We start from the raw sequence: 27,559 nt of genomic DNA, 5'->3' as shown, positions 1-27,559 counted from the left end.
AACAACTTATTTCCAAAGAAATAAGCTTTCGGAATTATAAAAAAATAACTTTAATAATATTACTAGTTCTATTCATACATAAAATTATATTAATAGCTACATATAAGGATGTTTATGTTATTGAAGAAGAAAAAATTATTCAGTTTTTCATGTAAAAAATATAAAAACATGCAATTGAAAATTTGCTGTTTCTCAAATAACTAACTTAACATGGCATTATAAGATATCAAATATTGTTTTATAATATGGGTTTTAAGAAAACACGTTTTGAATTAAAACCATATTTTTATGAATACTATAAACAACAGTACTTAAAATATACATATTTTATTTCAACATATTTCACTACACATCTTAATTTCATTTCTATCGATAGTTGGTCAGTCATATATTATGGAATAAAATTCATCAACATTGTCTGCACGAATTAGGTTCACTCCTTGAGAGTCACGTCATGAACGCTCGTTCCCAGCGTCGTTGCACTTTTGTTCACCTCCCTCCCCTCTCGGTTCTAAGAATTCGCCTAAGACTAATGACCGGTCATAAACCCCAGCAGACAGCGACCGCCTCCAAGGGCGACTGGCATAAAAAATGTGTGTGCAAAGTTGGACCACCCACAACATCTAGCGGCAGAAACAGTAACTTATTATCTTGGCCGCCAGAGTGCAGCTCCTGACTGCGCCCTTTAACCCCTGGTTTAAGCAGACACCTTGAGCGAGTCGATTCTTTTTTATTTCAGACACCCCTCAACAGGTAGCGCTAAAGTCTGCCAGTGCTACCAACTTCGAGACATCAAAGTCAGAGTTTTTTATGACGCCCACTCGGGGAACTTCGGAACCTTTCGGTCCGGAAGTCCCAGTCCCTCCCCCCACTTTTGATTAAACCTTTACTTTTAATTACGAGACCCGGTTCTTCGCGAGACACTTCGCGTCACGACTGCAGACGGATCGTTTGCGATTATCGGCGAATCGGCAAGACTCTGCAAGACTTCCATCCGGCCACAATCGACTATGGAGTCGCTTAAATAAGGGATGCTATCCCTGTCATCTTCTTGATGTAGTTTAGTCCATCTGCACAGTAAGAAACATAATAGTTAGTTTTCTTTTAAATATTTTTTTTTGAAATGTAGAAAACGCCTGCGCCAGCCGCGTATTCGCGGGATCCAGTTCCTCGCTGGCGACGCATAGGTAAATAGAATCCAACTTCCTTGTCTGGTGAGTGACGATCCGCGACTTTTCTCAACCTCCCCTTAACTTTTCCGGGCATTTTCTGCCCCGTATACTGTCTGTGTACAAGTTCTGATCAGTTTTGATTTGGACTGTTCGCAGACAGGGTCCGAGAGCCGGACGCCGAATTTGCATTTTCATCAACCTTCCTCTACAACACACAGGCGCCCTGGCATCATTTTCCCGTTGGATCTCCGGGAAGCGAAGCCCCGACCTCCGGTGCTTCTGTATCTTTTTACCTTTTCTGAACTTTCTTAAACTACGCCGTTAGACGAAGTTCATCAGATAAACGCCACATCTGGACTTTGAGAATACTGGGATAGTTTAAACATATTTGTATTTTTTTATTGGTTTATGTATTTTTTTAATGAAACCTTTTTTTTATTATTTAAATTAGGGCTAGCCCATATTTCACTTTAAATATATCTGAGAGCTAATAAATTAAGTAATTGATATTGAATGTCTATATTTTTTAATATATGTTATAAATTTTCCTATAATAAATTTGAAGTAATTATATTCAGACAGAATCACACCTTGTTTCTGTTCATTTATAATAACATTGTGAAACCTTAAATATCCCCAGCACAGAAGTAATAAGACCGATATCCTGATCCGTAGAGATAGTCTGTGTCAAATTTTAACAAGTTGTGACTTGTCACTCGGCTTCCAGAGCCAGAAGGGTGATGTCGTAATTACCTAGTCTGTCGCGCATCATTGATGAATGACACCCGGAAAATTCGGAGATTCGTCTGGCCTCAGGGTAGAATTGAAAGTCATAGGTGTGATCAACCGATATTTGCTTTCACATTGTTTGATTTCTTACCGAGAACATTTTTATCCTTGTTAATTGGCAGTACCTGATTCGCATAATTCTCTCCTAACTGGATATCGTTGGCTCACGGTCGTAGCCCAGATACCCAAACAGGCTTGAATCAAGCTTGAATCAAGTTGCCATGGTAGGAGTGTTAGCTTAAATCAAACATGATTCAAGCTAACTAGTTTACACATGATAAGCTTGCAGCAAGCCTGCTACGACAAGCTTGAATAAAGTTTGCCATGACATGTGTTTTGCTGGTTTCAGCAGTAACTCTTTAAATTTATTACATTGGTTTGATGAATATTAAAATTTTCTGCGCCGGCTTAGCTACTTACGTAACGAGCATAAGACCACTTACTTCAGACCACTGAGTGAGTAATAAAGGTCCTTATTGTTATAGTCTGGAACACCAAGTTTATATCAATTTTTATCTTTTATAAAATAATATCACAATTTCAAATGAACACACACTTTTATTTTATTATGTTTATCCTCCTCTCCATTACATGGAATAACAACATTTTTCTTTTATTTTTTACAAAAGATATATTAGGTGCCATAAAGAAAAATTTGTTTATATATATCACAGTACTAATTTTATATCATAAATATAATTACCATTTTGATACTCATTAACCAAAACAATTAACGTAGCCTAAAATACTCTGTATGAGTGTAACAGTACAGTGTGTAAGCTGGAATCAAGGTTTAATCAAGCTTAATGTGCCAAGCTTGCACGACAAGCCTAATTCAAGTCACATGACAAGCTTGACACAAGCTTACATACTATGTGGGGGAGGGGCGTGTCAAAATTTCTGGGGTCCAATCATGAACACAGCGCGAGTTCGTGATGGTTTGCATTTTAACTTGCGACTAAATGAGTTCGCGAAATTTCCGTATCTCTATTCAATGGATTTCAAACAATTAGTTAATATTAATTTTTCATTGCAAAAATTGAGACCATAAAAATTGGCCGTGCTAAAAGGAAAATCTTTGTCGCCATTCCCGACATTAACAGGGCCACGACGGAAGGCAGCTGAAGACCCTTCCAGAAATGCTTCTAATCAGGGAATTAACTTTGTGATGGATGCACATCGCTAGCCCTGGAGAGTATTTTGAAGGAGTTTAGTTAAAATTTTATGTAATCTCATTACTTTGTTTGTAATAAAATCATTCAAGGTATTTTTTATGACACCTCGTAGATCTTAGTACTTGAATTTTAACCTACACTTTTCTCAAAAACTCCTTCATAATAGTGTTTCGACAAGCAAACCTATTTTAATAATTTGTACGTAATTGTTCATTGTTATACACGGTTTTTATAAAATGTCATGCAGAAATAAACTTGGCTACCTTAATTTAATTACTGAGAAGTAGCAATGCCATTTATCATGTTGTCACAAGTATAAAATATACGAGTTTCGTAACATTTTTCGCAGATTTGGTATTAACTTGCAAACCATTTCTGATATTATTTTAAAATTTATTACTAAAATTTTATTCATAATGGCATATAACTTCCATAGTTATGATTTACTCTAAGAGTGGTACCAATTTTCTCGTCATTTTCTCGTAAGGAACAACGTGCCGGTGTTCGGAAACAGAAATTGGCCAATCCGGCGCCTAGTGTCTGGTGTTGGTGCCGGCTCAGTGAAAAATAACTCTGTGATTTTGGTTGTAGTGCTGAATGACCTGGATCGTTTACTTTGGCCTTCACCTTGTTTCTTAGTTAAATTATGACCCTGAAAATAAACATTCAGAAAATTGTTATGCTGTTTCCTTTCATAATTTATGGATTGTGTTCTTTGTGTTTCAATTTCTAATGGTTCCGCTATTAACAAAACGTTAAGCCACATAAAAATGATATTATTAATTGTCAGTTTTTGATAACTTTGCATTGATACAATGATCATGTTTAGATGTTTAAGATAATGTTGGTCGTCAACATATTTTACTACTTAAAGAAATACCACTAGGAAAACCTTCGGCTAAATTCTCTTATGATTTGTTTTGCATTATAGATGATTGTGAAAAAAAAAACATACACCTTTTTACGATTTTATTGACGTCTATATTGATTAAAAAGCGAAAAATTGATAAAACTGAAGAAAACACAATAAAAACACTGTTTGTGGTAAAATATATTTTGCTGGCTATTATTAAAGCATGTTCATGTTTCTAAAAATTCGTGAATATAAATTATATAAATAAGTTACTGTAAAAAAAGTATTACCTGCTGTAGCATCTACAGTCTCTTCTACGTTTCCTGCATTGCTTGTAACAGGAACTGCAACAGATATTCGAGAAGAAAATATTATTAGTTAGTACGAACAGGTTCTTAAAGTATTTATCTTTAGTAAAAATATTTATAAACTGTCTTTACATTTCAAAGGCTGAACTGCATCGTAGTGGTAAATTTCACTATTTTTACGTTCTACATTGCAGCAGGCATCTTCAGTGTTGAGAAATAAACGTGGCTGAACATTGAAAGCTAAGATAGCTGATTATTATTATTTTACAATGGCCCCGAAAGCCTGCAATCTACTTTTAAAAATATTATTTTTCACTATAATGAACCTAATCATAATTAAATAAGGTTCATACTGAAGGTATACATCTGTCAGTTGAGTGATGATGGCTATATGAAGTGCTCCATTTGGCTACCACTCACCACTGCACATCATTCAGCTGTACGTTACAAAAAAGTTGACCTGGATGAGTGGTCATGTCTAGAGACCGGAAAAATTCGCGAATTCATTTCGCGATAGGCTAAAATATAAATAGTTATACCTCAGTGCTGCCTCTGCTATTGGCTCACAACTCACCTGGATGACTCTGGGCCAATGAGAAACACCCAACCAAATCTTTATACGAATCACAGGCTGCTACGTTGGGACGTCTCACAAGACAGCAGCCAATGAGTGGGTGACATTTGACCGAGTGTACGTAGAACTATGGAGTTCATCCTACAGGTCATTGAACCCGCGAATTTTTCCGGTCCCTTGTCATGTCTCGTCTACCACCAATGTAATCCAGGTAAGTTTACCGGTGGGCATAAGCAAAGCTTTTTCATAAGGAGGAAACTTGGCGGACTTTGCAGTGGTTTTCACCGGGGTACTAGTGTCGCTCCCCACCCGTGGATTGCGTAAACACTCTGTTCTCATCTCATCACCCGTACTGAATCTATTGACCCCGATATAGACACAAATATAAGTCATAATTAATTAATTATGTATCACAAAATACTTACATAATCTTAGTTAATACACACATATAGCTAAACTCGGATTATATTACTTGTAGGGAACATGCAGCTATACAAAGTTTGTAATTCTTGTAACAAGTGTCACATATATGTTACGAGTAACTTTAAGTGGCCCTTAGAGAAAAATTGACATTCAAAGTATTAAATACAGGTTATCAGAGAGACCAAACTACTAGACCACCTCGGCCAATTCATTATTCGTTAAGTGCCTAAGTTGATTATTGTCATACGATGTGTAGAAAATTAATTGTCTAGCTCACTGTCAAAGAATTACATAAATTTTCTTAGGTCGTGTTTAGATAAACCTGCAAAATTCTCGTTATTATCGGAGACAGGTTCAAATGTCCATCTTAATATGGTTTTCATTTTATTTTGAGTATTTTTTTCGCTCTGAAAAAAAAAGTTTATCAGAAAAGAGAATTCTTTTGATCACCATAACGCATCAGAACAAAGGTCAATGAACAAAAAAAAGACAAGTGTGTTGAGTCTAACATAGTACTGGAAAATAATGCGAACCTTGTAAGTCTACTCGTACGGCGCATCCTCAGTAAAGAGAGGGAGCGATTAGACGGTGAAATGTACTGGCCTAAGAGTCTGCCCCGAGAGCGCCTGCTCAGACACTGACAATGATGCGATGCTCCTGTCTCGCTCGTTCAATCGTTCTAGTATTTGCTGCGCTTTCACTATTCAATTTCGAATGAAGCCATATTCATTATTAAATAAAGTGCAGAATGAGAACGGCAATACTTGAGCAATTTCATTTTGAAACTACGGACCTAGTCGTAGTCAGGTGCGGTGGCATATGTGAGATGCAGTAGGCCTTATAGGAGCAACTGCTTGCTCTTGCAGACAGAACCAAGGGAAAACGTGGTTGACGAACGGAGTAACGGCAGTTAATCTCAACACTTAAGATGTTCGTCCCTTAGTTTCAATTACTGTGTTTTTTTTTATATTTGGTGTTCGAAAAGTGGTGCGAATGATGAAGCGAATACCAGCAGCTAAAATGTCCCGAAGTAGAGGTTTGCGGATGGTATCCGGCTTCCTGGATGTAGTCTGCCGTCTGGAGCAGCGACTAACCTTTATTTTGAGTGATGTTAACTTCTTGCCTTATACAGGGAGGCTTAGTGGAGGACAGCTAACAAACTTATTCTCGAACTCATATCACGATTCTAAATCATACACGATGACTCCTAGACGACCGAAGTCAGCACTTATTTGGAGGTCCAGTCCAAGCCAATGTTTTACTTATGGAATTAAGCTTCAATTAGACAATTAAATGTTTACGTAAAAATCACAATGCTGAACTGTAAATGTTTAATGCTTGCAGTGCCGCCAATATTTTAACAGTAAATAACATAGTTACAAACTTACTAAATAGCTGACTGGGATGGATTTACACTAGCATCAACGTCAGCGAAATTTAGTGGTTAACTATAAAAAGGCAACGAGTCATGACAGAAACACAGTCAATGCTACTTCTTAGGCAAGTATATGAAGATAGCCTACTTGCACCAATGATTCTTACCTTTATTTAGCTACAGAATGTTTCGAAATATTATAATGCGTTCGCTAAACGAATTGAGATGATCTGTAGTAATTTTTTATAACCTGCTTCCGTACTTGTTAGTTTATGAATAGTGAGTACGATAGTACCCATGGACGTTGATAGTGTTGTGGTGGGGGGAAGTGAAACGGGATATATAAACGTGAACATTTTAAAAATGTTTTATGGAAAATATTCTGTATATTTAAAAGTTTTCTTCTTGTTCCATGCATATATTCCAAAATATGGAAGTATACAACATAAAATAACCTTATTCAGAGACGACTTCTGTCGGTTAAAATCCACGCGCAAAACTCCTAGGGCCACGCGGTTCACACCTTTTCGAAAATGTCCGCGGGAACACCTTGCGAATCCTACAGGTTCGCGCTCCCGTAAATACCATCAAGTCTGATAACATAAAAGTAGCATATTACTCTCTAATCAAATTAAATCCTTCCGTTTCTCGTCTGAAAAAAAAATTGCCGTATTTCTTTCTATCGAGATTGAGGGACGTATTCTGGATTATTTTTTTTCATTTCCTATAGACCAAAAACCTCGTTAATTTTCAATTGTTGTTGTCTCGTCAATAGAATTTATTCTAAGCGTTTTATAATTTTCGTTAGGCGTCACTATCTTCAATAACTCTCTTGGAATGTAAAATTTCGTGCTCGCTCAGTAAAATTTTTAATGAATTGTCTATTTTCCGTATGGGCAAAATTTTTTTACTTCAAAATAGGGACACTTTTATAATTCGAATTAAGTTTCTAGAAATATTACCTTTGCCGCTGATCACTCGTATCAAAACGATTTACAGCAAACTACATGTTTTGGCAACATATTTAGTTTCTTTCTTGTAACTATTTTATTTTTTAACATTCTCTACAATTGAACGGTTCATCATTTTTCTTAAAAATTTGGGAAATATCTGACATTGTAACACGAATCTTTATAAAAAATATTCTTTCTTTTTTGGTACCCGATCTATCAGCATTCAGCAAATTTGTAAGTTCCATAAATCTTAAACTTTAGTACTGTCACTAAACGTAGTTGAATGTTTTCCTTGGTTTCCACAAAAACATATTAATAACTTTCCGAAATGCGGCTGCTGTGTTTACTTTCCTTTTCGAATCATGCAAGTGATTTGAATGTAAACAAATTCAGAAATTCTGTTTAGCTGTAAGTAAAAAGTACAAGTACGACGAGAATTGCAAATGAATTTTACTTTTGTCTGATAATTAAATAAAGATAATTTAACTCTTATCATTGCTTATAACCTTATTTTTAAATATAAAATTCCTAATTTATTTTCCAATTAAATTATATAGCTACTTACATTTATTAAAGTGTTAATATAGCCGCCTTTCTGCTTTTGAATTAGGAGGTTATGATTTCGAAAGTCTTTCACTTAATGAAAAAATGAAATTTCACGAAATTGAACCGTAGTGAAACGAATAAATAACTAAGAATATCATTCAGTCTTGTTCAAAGAAATATTTGGGTTCGAAGGTGTTAAACACCAAACGAACTCAAATGGGCAGCGAAAACTAAGAATAACCCCCAAATGTATGCTATTATACAGCTTTAATAAGCTATGAGAGGTGTAGGCTATAGCTTACGCAAGAAAAATAACATAGAAGAGTGAAAGGGCTTCCTAACAATATTAAGAATACCTTTGATAAAGTGGATTGGCACTGCTTGATTATAGTCATGCAATACTTAAATTTTCTCTACGTGAATACAAAATGTGTATCTGTGATAACATAATGGTATCATTTTTTTTCTCCTCCATTGCAAATATTGTGCCAGGTTGGACAACGCTGCCATATGCCAGAGGCCCTTTTTACAAAAGTATTTGAGCCGATATGTACCTAATATTTTGCCCAACATGTTACGTGGTTTTAAAATTAAATGCCATGCAAAAAAACAAACTTCAGTACATAGTACGATCTCACGTGTAAAATGAAGACATTAGGGTGCTGTGTAAATGCTGTGTAAATGCTAAGAAAACTCCGCTTTTTCGTATCGATAAGTTGATGGAACTGTCTCCGGAACATGCCCATTCGCTTGTGCTGATGCGTCATTGAGACTTGAGAATACCATTTTATGCTAATGCAATGGAAACAGTTCTCTCTAACTGGCGCATTGACATGCAAAACCCGCGTAAATGTTAGAAATAAATGCACACTGTTATCCTTCAACGTGCAATACTCGTAAACATTATCCTCCCCATTAATATTCTTGTAACTGCCTTCAACACCACTATCAACTCTCGTTCACAGCATTCCTTTGAATTATTTTACGTCAAAGTTTCAAATGTCAGTACGAAACATGCATAAATCACAAAAAAAAAAAAAAAAAAAAATCTACCAGAATTTGCACCCAAAATAAAACTAAATATTTGTTTAAAATTAAAATGTATTTTAAACACAACAAAATATCACGCAACATTACTTATTTAACAAATAAATTTAATTAATATAGAGTAACATACATTTTCCTAGCGTCGACTACCAGTGAGGGTAATTAATAATTCAGCTTTTCCACGAGCACATTGGCTTTTTGACACTTGTATTTAGCAAAAGTGGATTTATATATATTTGTAATTTAATAATACTAATGTCAGTATGTATAAAAATTTAAATAACCCTAAAATTCAGATATAATTTTATAAATGAGTTATTTAATATAAATGTCAACGAAAAGGCCTTCACACATATATATTTACTTTGGGTGAAAACTACAACGTAAATTTAAATAAACAAAAAATATTTTGTAATTATTTTTACAAAATAGCAGTTACAAAATAGCAGCACATGGTTCAAATTAACATAGGTGAGGAAAGGCTCGTGTTTATAGCTATAACCTTTGCCGTGTATAAAATGGATCACTGTTACGAGGAGTGCCATATCTGAAAGTTTCACATTAACCGTTGTTTGGTAATCTTGCAACTGTTTTTGGTTCCCTGCAGACTAATGTCGTTTATTGTCTGGGATGCCGAATGGTGCTCTAAACTGGTGCATGCTCTAGTGAACTGTGTGTGTTTGTGTTGAGTGAGTGTAGTTAAAGAGCAAAACCACATTACGCAACACATCCATAGCTTTATGCAATACTCGCATGGTCTCACTTTAAGTACGTATAATGTGTGTACGATCTCCGTTATGGCATTCCACGTAACAGGGTGCCAATGTAGCTCACTGTACGCAAGGAAACAACTCTAGAAGAATAAAAAAATCATTTCCGAACCATGGTTCAAAGACATTTCTGCCTCCTTGACATGTATGTACCCACAGTTTTGATGAGTATTTTATATGCGTTCCATATATCACGTACATACCCAAGGTAAACTAATTCTTGTCTTCTGTCCACAAAGCTATTATTGGCTTATGATTTGTCAACACTTCTGTGAAAATTTCCTTAAGTATCCTTTGACGCGTCCGTTTGTTTATAAATGTAACTCAAACCAGCGCTTTTGTATACATTATTAAATATTAAGTAGTAACCTAATGGATAACATATTTAAATGCACAAAAATTTTACATAACACGTAGCGTTGAAATTTAAACAAAAGACGTTTTATGAGATATTATTTTCTCAAACACGCGCCAATTGCGTCCGCTATGACACTTTATTTGCAATATTATTAACACAACCCAGATAAACGCTCCGCTCAAAAATTCCCTTGGGTCTGTTCGAAAAAAATACTGCAACGTAAAAAATTGAAACAAATTACGAGACCACAAGGTGTTTACTTTTCACTATATGTCTGGCACTTCGCAGTGCACGTAGTCGTAGCAAATGATAACTACATTGAATATCACGGTTACAGGAAATGAATATAATTTTTAAAAAAAATTGTGAATAGAGCACATAATATGGTCGGGATTTTCATGTACAATATAAATTAACCATTAAGTAATTATAAAACACTTTATGTTCTTGTACGTAAAACATGTTTTAATTAATTATGGTTTAATTATTTAAAACGTAAACAAACATGGCTACCACCAGGGCCAAAATCTCGGCTTCAATTGGTTGCACGGATTAACATAAACGCAATAGCTTTGCATTGCCGAGCTAATCCGTGCGGGTCCATATCCGCATGAGTGCATTATGGGTACTCCGTTCCGTGAGATCCGTCTCCGTTTTTGTGATCCCTCTTCGTCTTTCGTGTCATTGTAGAACGGGATTTATGCGCAGCTTGCGCGGGGTACATATCCATATTTTTAACTAGTCAAACATAGCATTCTAAGCCAAAGTTTAGAACAGTTCCGTATGTTGCAGGGACAGTTGTACAATAACAAACATTGACTAATAATAAAAACCACTGTGGCATCTACATTGAACGACTTATTTGCTAAATATAATTTTTAAAGATGTGTGTTATGTCGGACGTAGTTGGAGCGTTGATGAGGTTATAAATTTTTATAACACATGTTTTATGACCGAGTTTCGAATCAGATGTTTTTTTTATATTACAAAACTTATGCATTAGAATATGATCTTCGAGTTACGTTAGTAACATTTATTAATTTTGACAGAAATGTGTGACTGTTAAAGAATCATTTGTAAACAAACGCACACAGAAGCCTATTTTTGCGTGGGAATACATCGGCTGAATGTAGCAGTTACCATCGTAAACAAATTTTGGGGAGGGAATGGGAATTCTGCATAGTGCGTAATATTGCGCCGCTCGTTTCTACGAAATCAGTGGGATGAAGAACGATTCTGTTTAATGCTGCAACATAGCAGCAGGCATAACAAACAACAGCATGTTAGTAGGGGCAGATAGGGAGTACTGGACCAATGTAAACATTGAAAGATGTAAACATTGCGCCAGATCACCCTGGGGGCCGCCATCTTGTTTCATGGAGGCCGCCATTGTTTTTGACATACGTCACCTTAGTTCAACCTTTGGTTACCAGAGCGCTCCACCGTCACCGCCACTGGGGGCCGCCATATTGTTTTCATCTGCTGGAGGCCGACATCTTAGTTCAACCTTTGGTTACCGGAGCGCGCCGCCATCGCTTCGAAGGCAGGAATTGTATACAAAAAAAGCTGGGCGGTGTGGGGATTCGATCCGTGACATGCAACAACGTCGAGGTTAGAAGGCAGACACCTTACCCACCAGACCACGAGATCAGTTGAGAAGTGGAGAATTAAATAAGGAATATATCTTTAAAAGGCGCCATACTGCCATGTTTAATTTCCAAAAACAAATATGCTTAAATAAAATACCACCATGTTTAAATTTTGAAAAGTATGCTTAAATAAAATGCTGCCATGTTTAAAATTTCCCAAAATTAGTTTAAAACAAAAACCGCCATACTAGTTATGTCTATCCCACTCCGAGTAAGCTTAAATAAAATGCCTACATGTTTAATTTTCCAAAAGTATGCATAAAGCAAACCCCACCACCAGTATGCTTAAATAATGCAGCCATACTAGCTATGTCTAAAACATTTGCCACTATGCTTAAATTTACAGTATGCTTAAAATCCCCGCCATACTAGCTATGACTAAATACAAATACCTGGGAGCAACATAACCTCAAAAAACCCGCGCACAGAGAGCGACATCTAGGTGTTGTCCGCTGGGGCGTCACGCACACAATGCGCAATAATAATTCCCACATTATATTATATATATTTAAAATAAAATAAGCGTTTACAAACGTTGTGTATAATTGGCTCTCTGCCAGTGTTTTAAGTACTAAGCATAGTTAAGACAAAGACTATTAAATATATCTCTTCCACTACGTCAAGTAAAATAAACTTAAATAAGCATTGTACAAACGCTGTGTAGCAATTGGCTCTATGCCAGTGTGTTAATTAATAAGCATAGAAATGTATTAAGCATAGTTAGGACCCCTACGGTGCAGTGAGTATTGTTAGCAGTTGTGCGAAGTGCTAAAAGCAAAATTAAAACAAATCATAGGACCCCTACAGTACAACGTTTAACACATAGCATTAAGTAATAAACATATGTAAAATAAAAACCGCACGGAGTGGGCGAAGACCCAGAAAAATAAGGACACTGGCTTCGACGATGGTCCAGAACACAAAAATTATATCTGCCTCCCAGAGAATGCCACAGTCGCCTCGGCGAAACTTGTAACTTTCACTTGCCGGAGGGGCACACGGAAATAAATATTGTTAGTACAACATGCAGCGTCCTCCGAAAACAAGCTTCCAGCTGTAAAGCTTGATAAAATAATATATTAAAATATACAAAAAACAAGGATGCCTTGCAAACTACCAGCTATGCCACCCATACCTTTAAACCATATATCGTAAACGACGAAGCCCGACAACGACTTTCAAGTGTCAAGGAGTAAAGAAAAAAAAATATTTACATGAAAGTAAACATCTATCCAAGTACATGTGGTGTACGAACACTCTTTGCCCACCAGACTAAAAAACTATGTACTACCTACTAGTACTAATCAATTTATTGCCAGACATAAAATAAACAATTTTTTCTATATAAAATATCTTTACATTAAAATAAAAATAGTGTCAGGAGAATACTAAAAAAAATAAGTATTGAAGTAACTGAAGCGTTTACACAAACAAAACTGTATATTTCTCATCATTAACATTCCTTGAATTTTACCCCCACATAGACATGTGCTTATATTCGTTAATATTACCATAATATAGTTATCAATAATAGAAAACCATAAATAACAAGTCAACTCGAAAAAACCAAACAACGCCTACAGACATATATAAATATGCAACCTACATCGAAACAACCACAAGATGACCAACCCAAGACGCAAACCCAGACATTTCATAAACCCACAGAGATAGCCAGGAGAAATTACATTCTATAAATCCAACCATATACCTTTCCAGATGCTGTACTAAAAAGACACACGTATACCAATGAGAACAGGTGTTACCGCCGTAACTGAAAGTATATTTAAAAGAAACAATACACTAATACCACCTTAAATACCGCAGCCTCAAAAAAAAAATTATAAGAAACACATAACATGAGAGTGAACTAAAAGAGCAATTTCAAAAGTCTAAACTGAACACAAATATGGGTAAATATTGAAGTATACACATGAGAGTACAAGTAAGTAGAAATATATATTTAAAAAATTTCAAACGATATATATTACATTACCTAGCGTAAACAAAAATACCTACATTCAGAAAGACCAGACATCACTTCCCCTCGCAAAATGTACGATGGTGATTGTCACAATTTCTAATAACATACATGTGAAATAGAAACAGTTAGACACCGACTATAAAAAGACAACCACTCGTTAAAGACGCGTAAAAGTTAAAGAACTAAGCTAAATGAATATAATGAAGCCATTTAACCTAGATTTACGTTTGCAACAAACACGTTTCATATACAAAATGTCACATCCCAAATAAATTAAATTCATCGTCTAAAAGAAAAAATATTTTTTGTTCACCTAAACGAATCATTAACCTAGGTTCAAAAACCCATATGGAAGACAGATTCCCCATTATATTTAAGTATATTAAAAAGGAATTTCGAACTCTAGAGACCCATGGTCTTCGCACAATCATTTTAATTAAATTGTGTATGTTCGCAGACAATTTGAAAAAAAAAAGTTGATTAGTTTAAGGTATTTGATGTTTGCTCTTCAAAGTGCTATGTAGTGACAAGAAACGTAGATACGGAATTATGTATATTTAGATACCAACCATACAATTATAACAATTTAAATACGAAACATATAAAAAAATCCTCGGGTATGTCGTATATCTAGAACCATACTGTCATGATCAAAGATGTCACAAGTAGTTCCCTCTACACATAATGAAGTAATAATAAACATCCAGTGGTTACAAACAGATAAAAACAGAAATATTACAAAAATATGCACTTAACAATGAGTTAGGTTATTCAGAAGCATGTAGTAATAAATATACAATTGAAAATCAAACCAAATTACCAATAACATGGAATTACTTCAAAAAAGAAAACAAAGTTCAGACATTACAAACATAGAAAGGTGAAAAAACGCAAGTAGATCAGCAAAAGCTTCAAAGACCAATTCCCTCGCGGATAAAGGATGATAATCATTGCAGTAGCACACATTGTCCCACATATGTATCGAAACACAGGGTTAGATCGTAATACACACACACGACTTCCAGGATGTTTCCACCATCATGTTTGGAACCTTTATACTTATTTTTAAATGTAAATTTACATTGATTAACAACGAGAACTGTAATATATAGATATACATACAACAGCATTGATAGCAGCTAAACAAAACACTCTTAATAGAATATTCTCTATCACGTTCACAAACCTATCCGTGAAATAAAAATGAAGCAGCCAAGAAAAAGTATCGATATAACGACCTTTAACTCTGCCGGCGACCGCAAACAGCATGAGTTGCCAGACGTGCCCTTCACAGACAGAAGAGGTTGCCAGTGCGCAACCAATATGTAATTATTGTAAAAGACTCATCTAAAAAAAATCAAACATGTATGTTAAATCAGGCGAGCATTCTCATAGTTTACGCGAAAACAGGCCGGAACAGAACTTGGTAACATAATAATAGCTATTTCTAAACCTTAAATACATACAATGTAATAAATCGCACTAACCAATTTACATGCATATTCCACAAAATATAAGTTCACCGAGATACAATGACACACGAATATATGCATGAATGATAGATAAGTACTATACAAGACACAAAAAATAAATCCCCCAAAATTCTAAACATATATATCAAAGTACACTTTCAATACTAACCCAATGAAGCAGAAAATTCTATTACACCCCAAGCATTCTATGTATATGAAAGTAAGCACATAGTACAATTGAACTAGAAAAATAAATATAAAAAAAAGCTAGCGAACACACAGACAAATATTCACCATAGCACCATTGGGTGGAAAGAAGATAGTACTATCAATTTCATCTTTACAACCACATTCATTAAGAAAAAAAAGCAATATATAATTATACTATTATTAACCACACAAGAATCTTTTAGTGTATAATCGATGTGTAGCAAAATTAAGAAAATAATATTACAGTTTATTTTAAAAAATCCATTACCACTACTAAAAGGTATATATGATAACTCATAATTGCAAAACCATTAATGAAAACCTACAAAACCTCTCTCTTCCTCTCTCTATCTCTTTCTCTCTCTTATTCACTCTATATACTCGTTGCGAAATTCCACGATTGGTACAATTAACTTAGAGATAACCCCCACACACCGATGCATTGTAACGTCAACTACATTCCGCTTTTGAGAGGGAAACGAGAGCAACTCGAGAACACTCGCAGGCTCACAGCAACGTCCGCCACATTTACACACAGAACTAACCACTCGTACCCACCGGATGGGATACGAACCCCGAGCAAAAGGCAAATACCTCCGCTTAAACACAATAACAAGTGATCTAAATATAGAACGATAGTGCTAACGCGAGCAAACACATTGGTTAAAAACCTTTTTAGAGTAATGGAAGCAATACGCTCTTCAATTCTGTGTCTCAACTCTGGAAAATCATTACGTAGCGGCGGCAATTTTACAACATCTTTTTATAAAGAACCCTAATGGAAAAAAAAATCTCATAGTGAATGATGAAAACAAAACAAGGAATTTGTCGGTCGATGGTAGTGAAATAATGTGAGATAAAACATTAAAATAATGTGAAATAAATCTATTCATTTTTCCTATAAAATGACTCCACTATTTATAACCATAAATTTTTTGATGATAATTTAACAAATTAACATATACTTAAATTAATAAAAATGTTGTAATTCTAAATTCTTAAAATAAATTTATTTCCTTTAACAAATTAACATTATACATTTAAATTAATGTAAAAAATAGTTGAATAATAAATTTTAAATTCTGTTCATTTTTTATTATAAAATTACTCTGCTTTTAACAACTTGTTTTTCATAATTTTCAAAAAAAATTAACATAAAATTTAATTATTTAAAATTAATTTATAACATTATTCTTAAAACAAATTTTGAAATAATAAAAATAAGTAGTTAAAAGCAGAGTAATTTTATAATAAAAAATGAACAGAATTTAATATTTATTATTAAACTATTTTTTTACATTAATTTAAATCTACATGTTAGTTTGTTAAAGGAAATAAATTTATTTTAAGAATTTACTATTACAACTTTTTAATTAATTTAAATATATGTTAATTTGTTAAATTATTATCAAAAACTTATGGTTATAAGAGGAGTCATTTTATAGTAAAAATTAATAGATTTATTTAACATTATTTTAAAGTTTTATCTCACATTATTTCACTACCATCGACCGACAAATTCCTTGTTTTGTTTTCATCATTTACTTTAAGATTTTTTTTTCCTTTATGGGTTCTTTATAAAAAGATGTTGTAAAATTGCCGCCGCTACGTAATGATTTTCCAGAAATGAGACACAGAATTGAAGAGCGTATTGCTTCCATTACTCTAAAAATGTTTTTAACCAATGTGTTTGCTCGCGTTAGCACTATCGTTCTATATTTAGATCACTTGTTATTGTGTTTAAGCGGAGGTATTTGCCTTTTGCTCGGGGTTCGTATCCCATCCGGTGGGTACGAGTGGTTAGTTCTGTGTGTAAATGTGGCGGACGTTGCTGTGAGCCTGCGAGTGTTCTCGAGTTGCTCTCGTTTCCCTCTCAAAAGCGGAATGTAGTTGACGTTACAATGCATCGGTGTGTGGGGGTTATCTCTAAGTTAATTGTACCAATCGTGGAATTTCGCAACCAGTATATAGAGTGAATAAGAGAGAGAAAGAGAGAAAGAGGAAGAGAGAGGTTTTGTAGGTTTTCATTAATGGTTTTGCAATTATGAGTTATCATATATACCTTTTAGTAGTGGTAATTAGAATTTTTAAAATAAACTGTAATATTATTTTCCTAATTTTGCTACACAACGATTATACACTAAAAGATTACTGTGTGGTTAATAAAAGTATAATTATATATTGCTTTTTTCTTCTTAATGAATGTGGTTGTAAAGATGAAATTGATGGTACTATCTTCTTCCACCCAATGGTGCTATGATGAATATTTGTCTGTGTTTTCGCTGGTTTTTTTATATTTATTTTTCTAGTTCAATTGTGATATGTGCTTACTTTCATATGCATAGAATACTTGGGGTGTAATATAATTTTCTGCTTCATTAGGTTAGTATTGAAAGTGTACTTTGATATATATGTTTTGAATTTTGGGGGATTTTTTTTGTGTCTTGTATTGTACTTATCTATCATTCATGCATATATTCGTGTGTCATTTTATCTCGGTGAACTTATTTTTTGTGGAATATGAGTGTAAATTGGTTAGTGCGATTTCTTACAATGTATGTATTTAAGGTTTAGAAATAGAAAATATTATGTTAACAAGTTGTGTTCCGGCCTGTTTTCACGTAAACTATGAGAATGCTCGCCTGATTTAACATACATGTTTGATTTTTTTTAGATGAGTCTTTTACAATAATTACATATTGGTTGCGCACTGGCAACCTCTTCTGTCTGTGAAGGGCACGTCTGGCAACTCATGCTGGTTGCGGTCGCCGGCAAAGTTTAAGGTCGTTATATCGATACTTTTTCTTGGCTGCTTCATTTTTATTTCACGGATGGGTTTGTGAACATGATGGAGAATATTCTATTAAGAGTTTTGTGTTTAGCTACTATCGGTGCTGCTGTATGTATATCTATATATTACAGTTCTCGTTGTTAATCAATGTAAATTTACATTTAAAAATAATTATAAAGTTTCCAAACATGATGGTGGTAACATTCTGGAAGTCGTGTGTGTGTGTTACGATCTAACCCTGTGTTTCGATACATATGTGGGACAATGTGTGCTACTGCAATGATTATCATCCTTTATCCGCGAGGGAATTGGTCTTTGAAGCTTTTACTGATCTACTTGCGTTTTTTCACCTTTGTGTTTGTAATGTCTGAACTTTGTTTTCTTTTTTGAAGTGATTCCATATTATTGGTAATTTAGTTTGCTTTTAATTGTATATTTATTACTATATGCTTCTGAAAAACCTAACGCAGGAAAAATTCCCGTTTTCGAGGGAAAAATTCCCGTTTTCGAGAGAAAATTTCGCGATTTAATTTTAAAAAAATTTAAAATTCGACTCTTCCTAAAAGCAGTTTAAGAGTCCTGAAGACAAGCCATTCGTAAGCCACTTTCAGGAATTAGACCTTGACCTTTACCGTTGCAATTTTCGTTACGCCCACCATCATTCATATCCGCAATTTTTATGTTAGAAAATCGGGACGAATTTATAAATCATTAAAAAATTTAAATAATCAACTTAAATAAAAATCTTAAAAACCACTGTTGCAATTATCGTTATGGTCGCCATCTTTAAATTTAGACGCCATCTTGGAAATCCGTATTTTTTATGTTAGAAAATCGGGAAAAATTTCAAAATTCATTAAATTAATTGACAATAAATATACTGATTGATTCGATCAAATATTGTCCTTGGTTCGATCCCTAGACGATGCAAAACATTTAATTTTATGTAAAAAATAATAATTTTAATAAATAATGATCAAAGTCCTAAAAGAAGCAAAGTTTCCTAATCAACCATCATCCTATAAGCCAGTACGACCGTCATCTTGGATATTTGTATTTATAATCCAATTTTAATGAAAAAAATTTAAAATTAATTAAATAATTCACTCATTAATTAACATATCGATTCGATCGATTCCTGTCCTTGGTTCGATCTCTGGCCGATACAAAAAATAATATATATATAAAAATACATCAAAAATTACAGGTTCGAAAATAAAACACTGTAAGTTCTTTTACAAACATAATATTTATTACATAATTTCTATTCTACTACAGGATCAGTTGCGAAAGCCAGCAATCTTATAATCATTAGTTCCGCATCGGTGTGAAATGACTAATTCTTAGCTCCAATCGGTTTATACTAGAAAGAGTCCAACCAGAACCTTTACTGACATAGTCATCCTCTTCTTGACAGAGTTTCTGGATACCGTGTTTAACAGTTTGCTTCACATCGTCAAAACTGTAAATTACTGCAGCCGAAGTATTGAATGCACACTTCTTCACTTTGTCATCTAATGGATATGGCTTCCCATATATACAGTCCAACCACAAGTTATATTTTAATGGTCCGTTAGTTGCTACGTCATCAGTAAGCTGATTGATTATGTCCTCTCTGATATCATCAAGAAAATTACAAATGTCTTTCGACTAACCTAACGTATTTAGATAATAGTAGTCCTTCAATGTTCCACGAAATGCAGACTGCGCCAAGTAGAAGCCATTATCATTCACCTGTAGAGCACCGATAACAGTCTTAGGTTTATTTCCATGTCCAGACGCCATACCAATCGGTTGCTGCTCGTCCGTTTTTTTGCCTGTACGTTCACGAGCCTTCAACCTAAACCGCGGAGTCGAAATTTCTGCAGGTAGTTCAGCAGTAGGCGCACGGACTTTACCGTTGCATTTTTTCGAATGTCGTCGCAAACTATCAATTCGAGTAAACCATTCATGACACTCATCGCAGCGAAACTCCGCTCATGTCTTCGTGCATCATGGGAAAATGCGAACGACATATCACAGTAGCTGCAAGGATACCGTGGTGATGAAGACGAACCTTCCAGACCCGATCCAGATGACGATGTTACTGCAATTCTACCATTTCCAGGCATATTCTTATGCACATCAATCATTCATTGTTGCACCGAAACCTTTACTTTCTGCCGCACAGCTGGTCCTTTGCATGTCTTCATGTGCGTTTTCATATTATCTGTTCTGGCAAACTGCTTATGACATTTCTCACAAACAAACATTTTACGATATAGGTTCTTGGCACATTCGCTCTTCTCGTGTCGTCGAGCATTGCTATTGTTTGAGAAAATTTTGTCGCAGTAACGGCACCGATGTTCGTTAGTTGTTGACGATTCTCCATCTATTGAAGTCTCCTTCGAGGGCAAAACATCCTTCATCGAGGTTTCCTGCACAGCCAGCACTACCGGCATTAAATTATCTTCTGCTGGAGGTATCTCAACTGTTGAAGTCTCCTCCAGTGTTGACGTCGACGTTGCCAACGGGATCTGCCCCACCATCGTCGTCGCTGAAGTCATGGTTCCCGTAGTCGATGGTACAACCTCCATCGAGTTCGACGTTAAAGACGGTAAAGATGCCATCGAGGTTTCAAGAACAGGTAATCACGCGACTTATGCAACAGAAGAAACAAACTAGGTGATCCTTACACCGTCGTCGTCAGTAACAAACTGAGCGACCTGTGTCTAGGACTCGCTTATATACATGCAACAGATGGAATAATACGCTAGTCAAATCAAGAACCATTTACTATAATACTAGAGTCAAAACAACATTTAAAAGAGAGGATATATGATCGAAAAAATTCGATGAGGTGTTATACGTTCGCGTCTCATGAATTCGATCTCTCCAATATACGCTAGGCTACAAGAGCTACAATTCACGCCATCAGATCCAAATGCGTCCATAGCTACAATTCGCGCCATCAGATCCAAAGCTCCAACACGCAATGTACGCAATGTACGCGCAATACACGTAATTTACAAGCAATAAATGTAATGAACACACAGTACACGCAGGAAAAGAAATGAAGAAATAGTACACGCAGTAAACGGAACAAACACGTAATATTCTCGCAATTGACGCACAGTACACGCAATGTACGCAATATACGCAATGTACACACAATGACTACGCTTCGTTCGCGCAGGACAAGGATTTAATGAAAACGAAGCACGTTTGGACGGAAATTCTATAAACCGAAAGCTCATTTAATGAAAAGGAGGCGCATTCTCTCTCGTTCATTCAACTCGGTAGGATGCGATCGTCAATGATAAGTTAGGTTATAATGTCTGCATCAGTCTATGAATCCATCAGTTTTAAATTACATTAGTCAATGGCTCCAATAGTCATAGGTTGCATCAGTCATTTACTCCAACAGTCTTTTGGCTCCAAAAGTCATTGGCTCCTACAGTCATTGACTCCAACTGCCTTTTGTTTCAACAGATCCAATGATATTCGACCAGAATGCTACGAGTCTAAAAGACTATGAAGATACAAGGCTACGAGTCTAAAAGGATCTAGCTTGTTACGGGTTATACATGGCTGCAAGACTGCATGGCTAAAAGACCACGTGGCTACGAAACTGCTTGTCTACGAAGCTACTAGGATACAAGTCTTCTCGGCTCCAAATGCTCCAACAGCTCCAAATTCTCCAAAAGGCTCCAAAAGACTCCAATTGCTCCAACAGCTCCAACAGCTCCAATGGCTCTAACAGCTCCAACAGCTGCAAATGCTCCAAAAGGCTCCAAATGCTCAAACAGCTCCAAATGCTCCAACCGCTCCAAAATGCTCCAAATGCTCCAAAAGCTCCAAAAAGGCTCCAAATGCTCCAAAAAGGCTCCAAATGCTCCAACCGCTCCAAAATGCTCCAAATGCTCCAAATGCTCCAAATGGCACCAACACCTCCAAATGCTCCAACAGCTCCAAAAGGCTCCAATTGCCCCAAAAGGCTCCAAATGCTCCAAAAAGGCTCCAAATGCTGCAACAGCTCCAAATGTTCCAAAAGGCTCCAAAAGACCCCAATTGCTCCAACAGCCTTTTCTTTTATCGGCGTCAATGATATTTTGCTAGAATGCTACAAGTCTAAGGGACTATGAGGCCACAAGGCTACGAGTTTTCAAGTTTATGAAACTGCGAGGTCTACAAGTCTACATGAGTACTTGACCACGAAGCTACAAGTCTACATGACTCCAATTGCGACATCTGTCTTCGGCTGAATTTTCTCTTTAGCTCCATATGCTCAAACAACATTATGTTATAAGATTACAAGGCTACTTGGTTACGTAGCTACAAGTCTACGAGGTTCCAATGCATTATGACTACGTGACTACAAACCATGTGGTTACAAGACTGTGCGATTGCAAGTCTACATGGTTACGTCATCGCGAGGCCACAAGACTACAAAGCTACCAGAACACAAGATTACGTGATTACGAGGCTACAGGACTACGAAGCTTCCCGAACACAAGATTACGAGACTGCGAGGCTACAGGACTCTAACTGACTAAAATAGCGCCATTCAGTGGCGAGAGTTAATTAATCTGATGCAAAATAACCTGTTTAAAGCAGTGTCGATTATTGTCAACAGACGACACCACGTGTTGCCTGCAGGTAAATAATATTTATTTGATTTATGCGGGATGCGGGATGCTCACTAACGATCGCAAAAGAAGGATGGCTTCGCTAGACTCCAAGGAGAAGGAAGTTTGTTCTTCCAGTTAGTGTTTCTCAGAGCTTATTTTTTGACTGAGTAATGGTTGTTTATTTTTTAATTCCACCTGATAAAAAATATATCGCAAGTGCTGATTTAGTAGCAGAAATTCTCGAATTAAATGTAACTCTGAAAAAAATTACATGTCTCATTAGGTAAAAAATACATCATGGAGAGAGTGGTTTCTCAGAAATAACCAGAAACACTTGAAGAAACCACAGGAATGATCACAAGCACACGGAGAATACCATCATAATATTGTCAAGAATAATCAGGAGCACTCGGAGAAATCCATAAGATGCCTAGCCAGGAATAATCAGGAGCACACGGAGAAAATTATCATAATATTGACATGGATAATCAAATGCACTCGGAGAAAACCACCACACGTTTTCTTTGATATCATAAAATTACAGGGGAAAAAAAAAATAAAAAATAAAAAAAAATTGAAAATTGAAAAAAAATTACAAACATACATAAAATTATAGCTTGTACTAGAACTCTATCTATGTTTAACAATGAGAAGTTCACAAGCTAGCAGAATCTGTTTATGTATTTTTGTAATTTTTTTCAATTTTAAATTTTTTTATTATTTTTTTTCTCTAGAGTTCGAAATTCCTTTCAATATACTTAAATATAATGGGGAATTTGTCTTCCATATGGGTTTTTGAACCTTAGTTATTGATACGTTTATGTGAAGAAAAAACTTTTCTCTTTTCTATTATATGATGAATTTATATTATTTGGGATGTGACATTTAGTTTAGGAAACATGTTTTGTTGCAAACGTAAATCTAGGATAAATGGCTTCATTATATTCATTAAGCTTAGTCCTTTAACTTTTACGCGTCTTTAACGAGTGGTTGTCTTTTTATAGTCGGTGTCTAACTCTTTAGTAGTATGTATTGGCCGGTACTGGCACTGGCGCCGGCGCGTGGTGCCGGTGCCGAGCCACCATCGTGGATTTGTGACGTCACGGCGGCCATCTTGGACTCAAAAATTCCTCAAAAATGGCTTAAAATAACTCAAAAATTCCGGTTTTGAGGAAAAATTTCTCGTTTTCTTACACAAAAATTCGAAAATTAGGATTTCGAAAAACTACAAAAGTCTTTTTGCCTTAAAATCCACGAAATTCCTGATATAGGCTTAAGCATCCATGTCTTTAGCCTCCGATAAGACGCTTTTAGGATTATGACGTCACCGTTGCAATTTTCGTTACGGCAGCCATCTTGAAAATCTTTATTTATTATCAGATTTTAATGGAAAAAATTTTTAAATTTATAAAAAATTCAGCCTTAGTTAAGCCATTTCTAGAAATAAGGATACCATGACCACCATCTTGGATTATGACGTCACCGTTGCAATTTTCTTTAAGGCAGCCATCTTGAAAAACTTTATTTATTATCCGATTATAATAAAAAAATATTTAAATTATATAAAAAATTCAGCCTTAGTTAAGCCATTTCTAGGAATAAGGATACCATGTACGCCATCTTGTATTATGATGTCACAATTGAAATTTCCGTTACACAATCCATCTTTAAAATCAGCAATTTTTATGTTAGTAAATCGGGAAAAATTTTAAAAGTCATAAAAAAATTAAATAATCGAATTAAATAATAAAATCTTAAAAACCACTGTTGCACTCTTCGTTACAGTCGCCATCTTGAATTATATAAACATTGCATGTTTCCCTACCCCCGCCATCTTGGTTGAGTAATATGTAATCGTTACACTTTATGTTACGACCGTCATATTGGATCCTATTTATGTTTCATGTTTCGTTATGGCCGCCATCTTGAAAATCTTTGTTTATTATCCGATATTAATGAAAAAAGTTCAAAATTCATCAAAAAATTAACTTATTAGAATTCTGATTGATTATTTCGATTCCCGTCCTTGGTTCGAAATCAGTGAGGCAAAAAAATAAATAAAAACCATCAGATGCTTCCTCCACAGAAGCCACCTACAGACTGACCTACCACCAATATCAAGGTATATATCGTCAGCTGGTATGACGTCATGTCCGACATCTAGACTTCATCCGCTGGAGACTGTCATCTTGTTTTCGTCTGCAAGAGTGTGCTGGTGACATGTAAGTATAATTTTCTGTTCACCATACCTGTAACCTCATCTGATGACAATGAACATTGTCATTGACCTTGAACTTTGACCTTGACCTTGAACTTTAATCTTGACCTTAACATTTGACCTTGACTTTGAAATTTTTCCTTGAACTTTAACTTGGCCTTGACCTTGAAATTTGTTCTTGACCTTGATTTTTGACTTTGACCTTGACGTCCATCATGGATCCGTCATTTTATGTTCAGTACATGCTACCAGGAGCTACCACCTGCTAGTGGTCATTGCCACCATCATGTTTTAGTCTGCTGGAAGACACCATCTTGTGTGTACTTGTCTTACCATCATGCTAGTTTTATTCTAACCTGCTACAGTGCAGTAATCATTTATTATTACTGAGGTGCCCGCCATCTTGAAATTTGGGCGCCATCTTGAAATCATGTAATTATTAAGCTACAAATGCGGGAAAAATTCCATAAGTCTCCGGAAAAAAAATTATTAGTTTACAAATTGAATCGTTGGATTCCTGTCCACGGTTCGATTCTTGAACACTGACAGTTGTAACTAATTATTAAATAAATTGTAGATTCTGTTTTTCATTATCTGTCGCGGAGTTTATTAATCATTCACTTTACGAAAAACAACTCAAGTCAATATACCTGACCAACGAATTAATACAGTGCCGATTAGCCTATTATTAAGAGTATAATTTTTCAATAATCTGAATAAGTTATAAGCCGTTCATGTACAAAGCCACACATATAAACCAATTGTCTTCAGTCCATGAGACCAAGTCATGTCATTATCAGACGTATAGGCTAGTCATTTCAGGACCACGTGACCTTCGTCGATAGCTAATTATAATCAATTAATCCATAGTGACATTTTTATACATACTAAAGGACCAAGCAGGGACGTAGCCAGGGGAGGGGTCCGGGGGGTCCGGACCCCCCCCTTCCCGGTTCACGAGAAAGAAGCTAAACCCGAAGAAAATACAGAAGATTTGCTTAGGTTACCTACAGAGATAGTGTTTGTGAAGGATTATTGATGTCCATACTGGGCTCCGGTAGTCTCTATCTTCCCATTTTTTACTCAACTTTCCTCGATCTCGGATTTCAAAGAGGGCAGTATTTGGTTCCGACATAATCTATTTTTTATATAAGTTCACGCACTTCTACGGGCAAATTTCCTCAGTCAGTCGCAATCACACGTCTAACATGGACAAGTTCGTGACGCGGACGAAAAGACAAAGAGTAGCTGACTCTCCTCAGGTAAGTTTGATGTTATAAGATATTATTTTATTTGTTAAACCTATGCACATATTATAAATCCGAAAGTGTGTTTGTGGGTTTATTGGTTTGTTTGTCCGTCTTTCATGCTTCAACAGAGTGAACCGAGTGACTTTATTTTTTGATATGCAGACAGTTTAGTAAAATTTTAAATTGATAACGAACACCTGTGCACTAAAGTTAGAGGTTGGGAAATTTCACTTATTTCTGTGTCTAATGTATTTTCTCTCGTTTGATCAATGGTTGCTATCTTTGCTAAAAGCCATTTTAGTCATGACGCGGTTGAATGTGATTTTATTGTTTGTTTGTTTTTGGTCTGTTTATTGGCTTTGATATTCTTATGGCATGGAAGACACTGTGGCCCAATCGTAGAAGAATAAAAAATACAAGTGTTTGAAACTTAGTTAATGACCAAATTATTAAAGGAAAAAAAAAGTGGTTATCATTTCAGTTTTTAGAAATTATTTTCCCACTATGACGAATAAAATTAGTGCTTAGCACGCGGGATGAGTATCTCACACTGTTGAATCTAAACACACTTTTCTGTGTATTGGTTGTAAATGGTTTAATACGTGTAGAAAAGTCTTTCAAGAATTAAGGTTTTGTATACCGTTATACAAAAATGTGTACAATTCCTACTTAAACTTTACTGCAATCATTGTTATAAATTATGTTACATTAGCACTTTTCTTACTTTAGGTTAGTTAGGCCTTGAATAAATGTGTTTCTTTTCTCATAGTAAATTATTGTAGCCCCTTCTCTTTAAACAGAGTAAACAGAGGACAGAATGAAAAGGACTTTGCATGTTTTTAAAGTCATAATTTATAGAAAGTAATTCTTCATCCATATGCTCTACTTCAACGAAACTTTGTAACATATGGTTTCTGGGCTTTTAAGAGTGAGAAAAAAATTAATGGTTTTATCCTCTTACCCTCCCCAATAAATGAATGAATAAAATAGGTGCTTCCGGTGCCCATTTACACTAACACGATCGTGATAGTA

At 35.4% G+C, this 27,559-nt stretch overlaps 1 protein-coding gene across 2 annotated transcripts in view; it reads right to left on the bottom strand.

The window, feature by feature from the left end:
• The window catches only part of LOC134529251 (uncharacterized), a 1,084,551-nt gene that overhangs the window by 815,235 nt on the left and 241,757 nt on the right, over window positions 1–27,559 (bottom strand). For both annotated transcript variants that reach the window (XM_063363151.1, XM_063363152.1), the window contains exon 3: window positions 4,280–4,333. In XM_063363151.1, the coding sequence (XP_063219221.1) occupies window positions 4,280–4,333 (54 nt within the window). The remainder of the gene's footprint in view (window positions 1–4,279; window positions 4,334–27,559) is intronic.

This window comes from Bacillus rossius, chromosome 2 (genome assembly GCF_032445375.1).
Source record: "Bacillus rossius redtenbacheri isolate Brsri chromosome 2, Brsri_v3, whole genome shotgun sequence".
Classification (NCBI taxonomy): Eukaryota; Metazoa; Arthropoda; class Insecta; order Phasmatodea; family Bacillidae; genus Bacillus; species Bacillus rossius.
The sequence above is the reverse complement of the archived record's forward strand: the minus strand, read 5'-3'. Positions and strand labels throughout refer to the sequence as shown.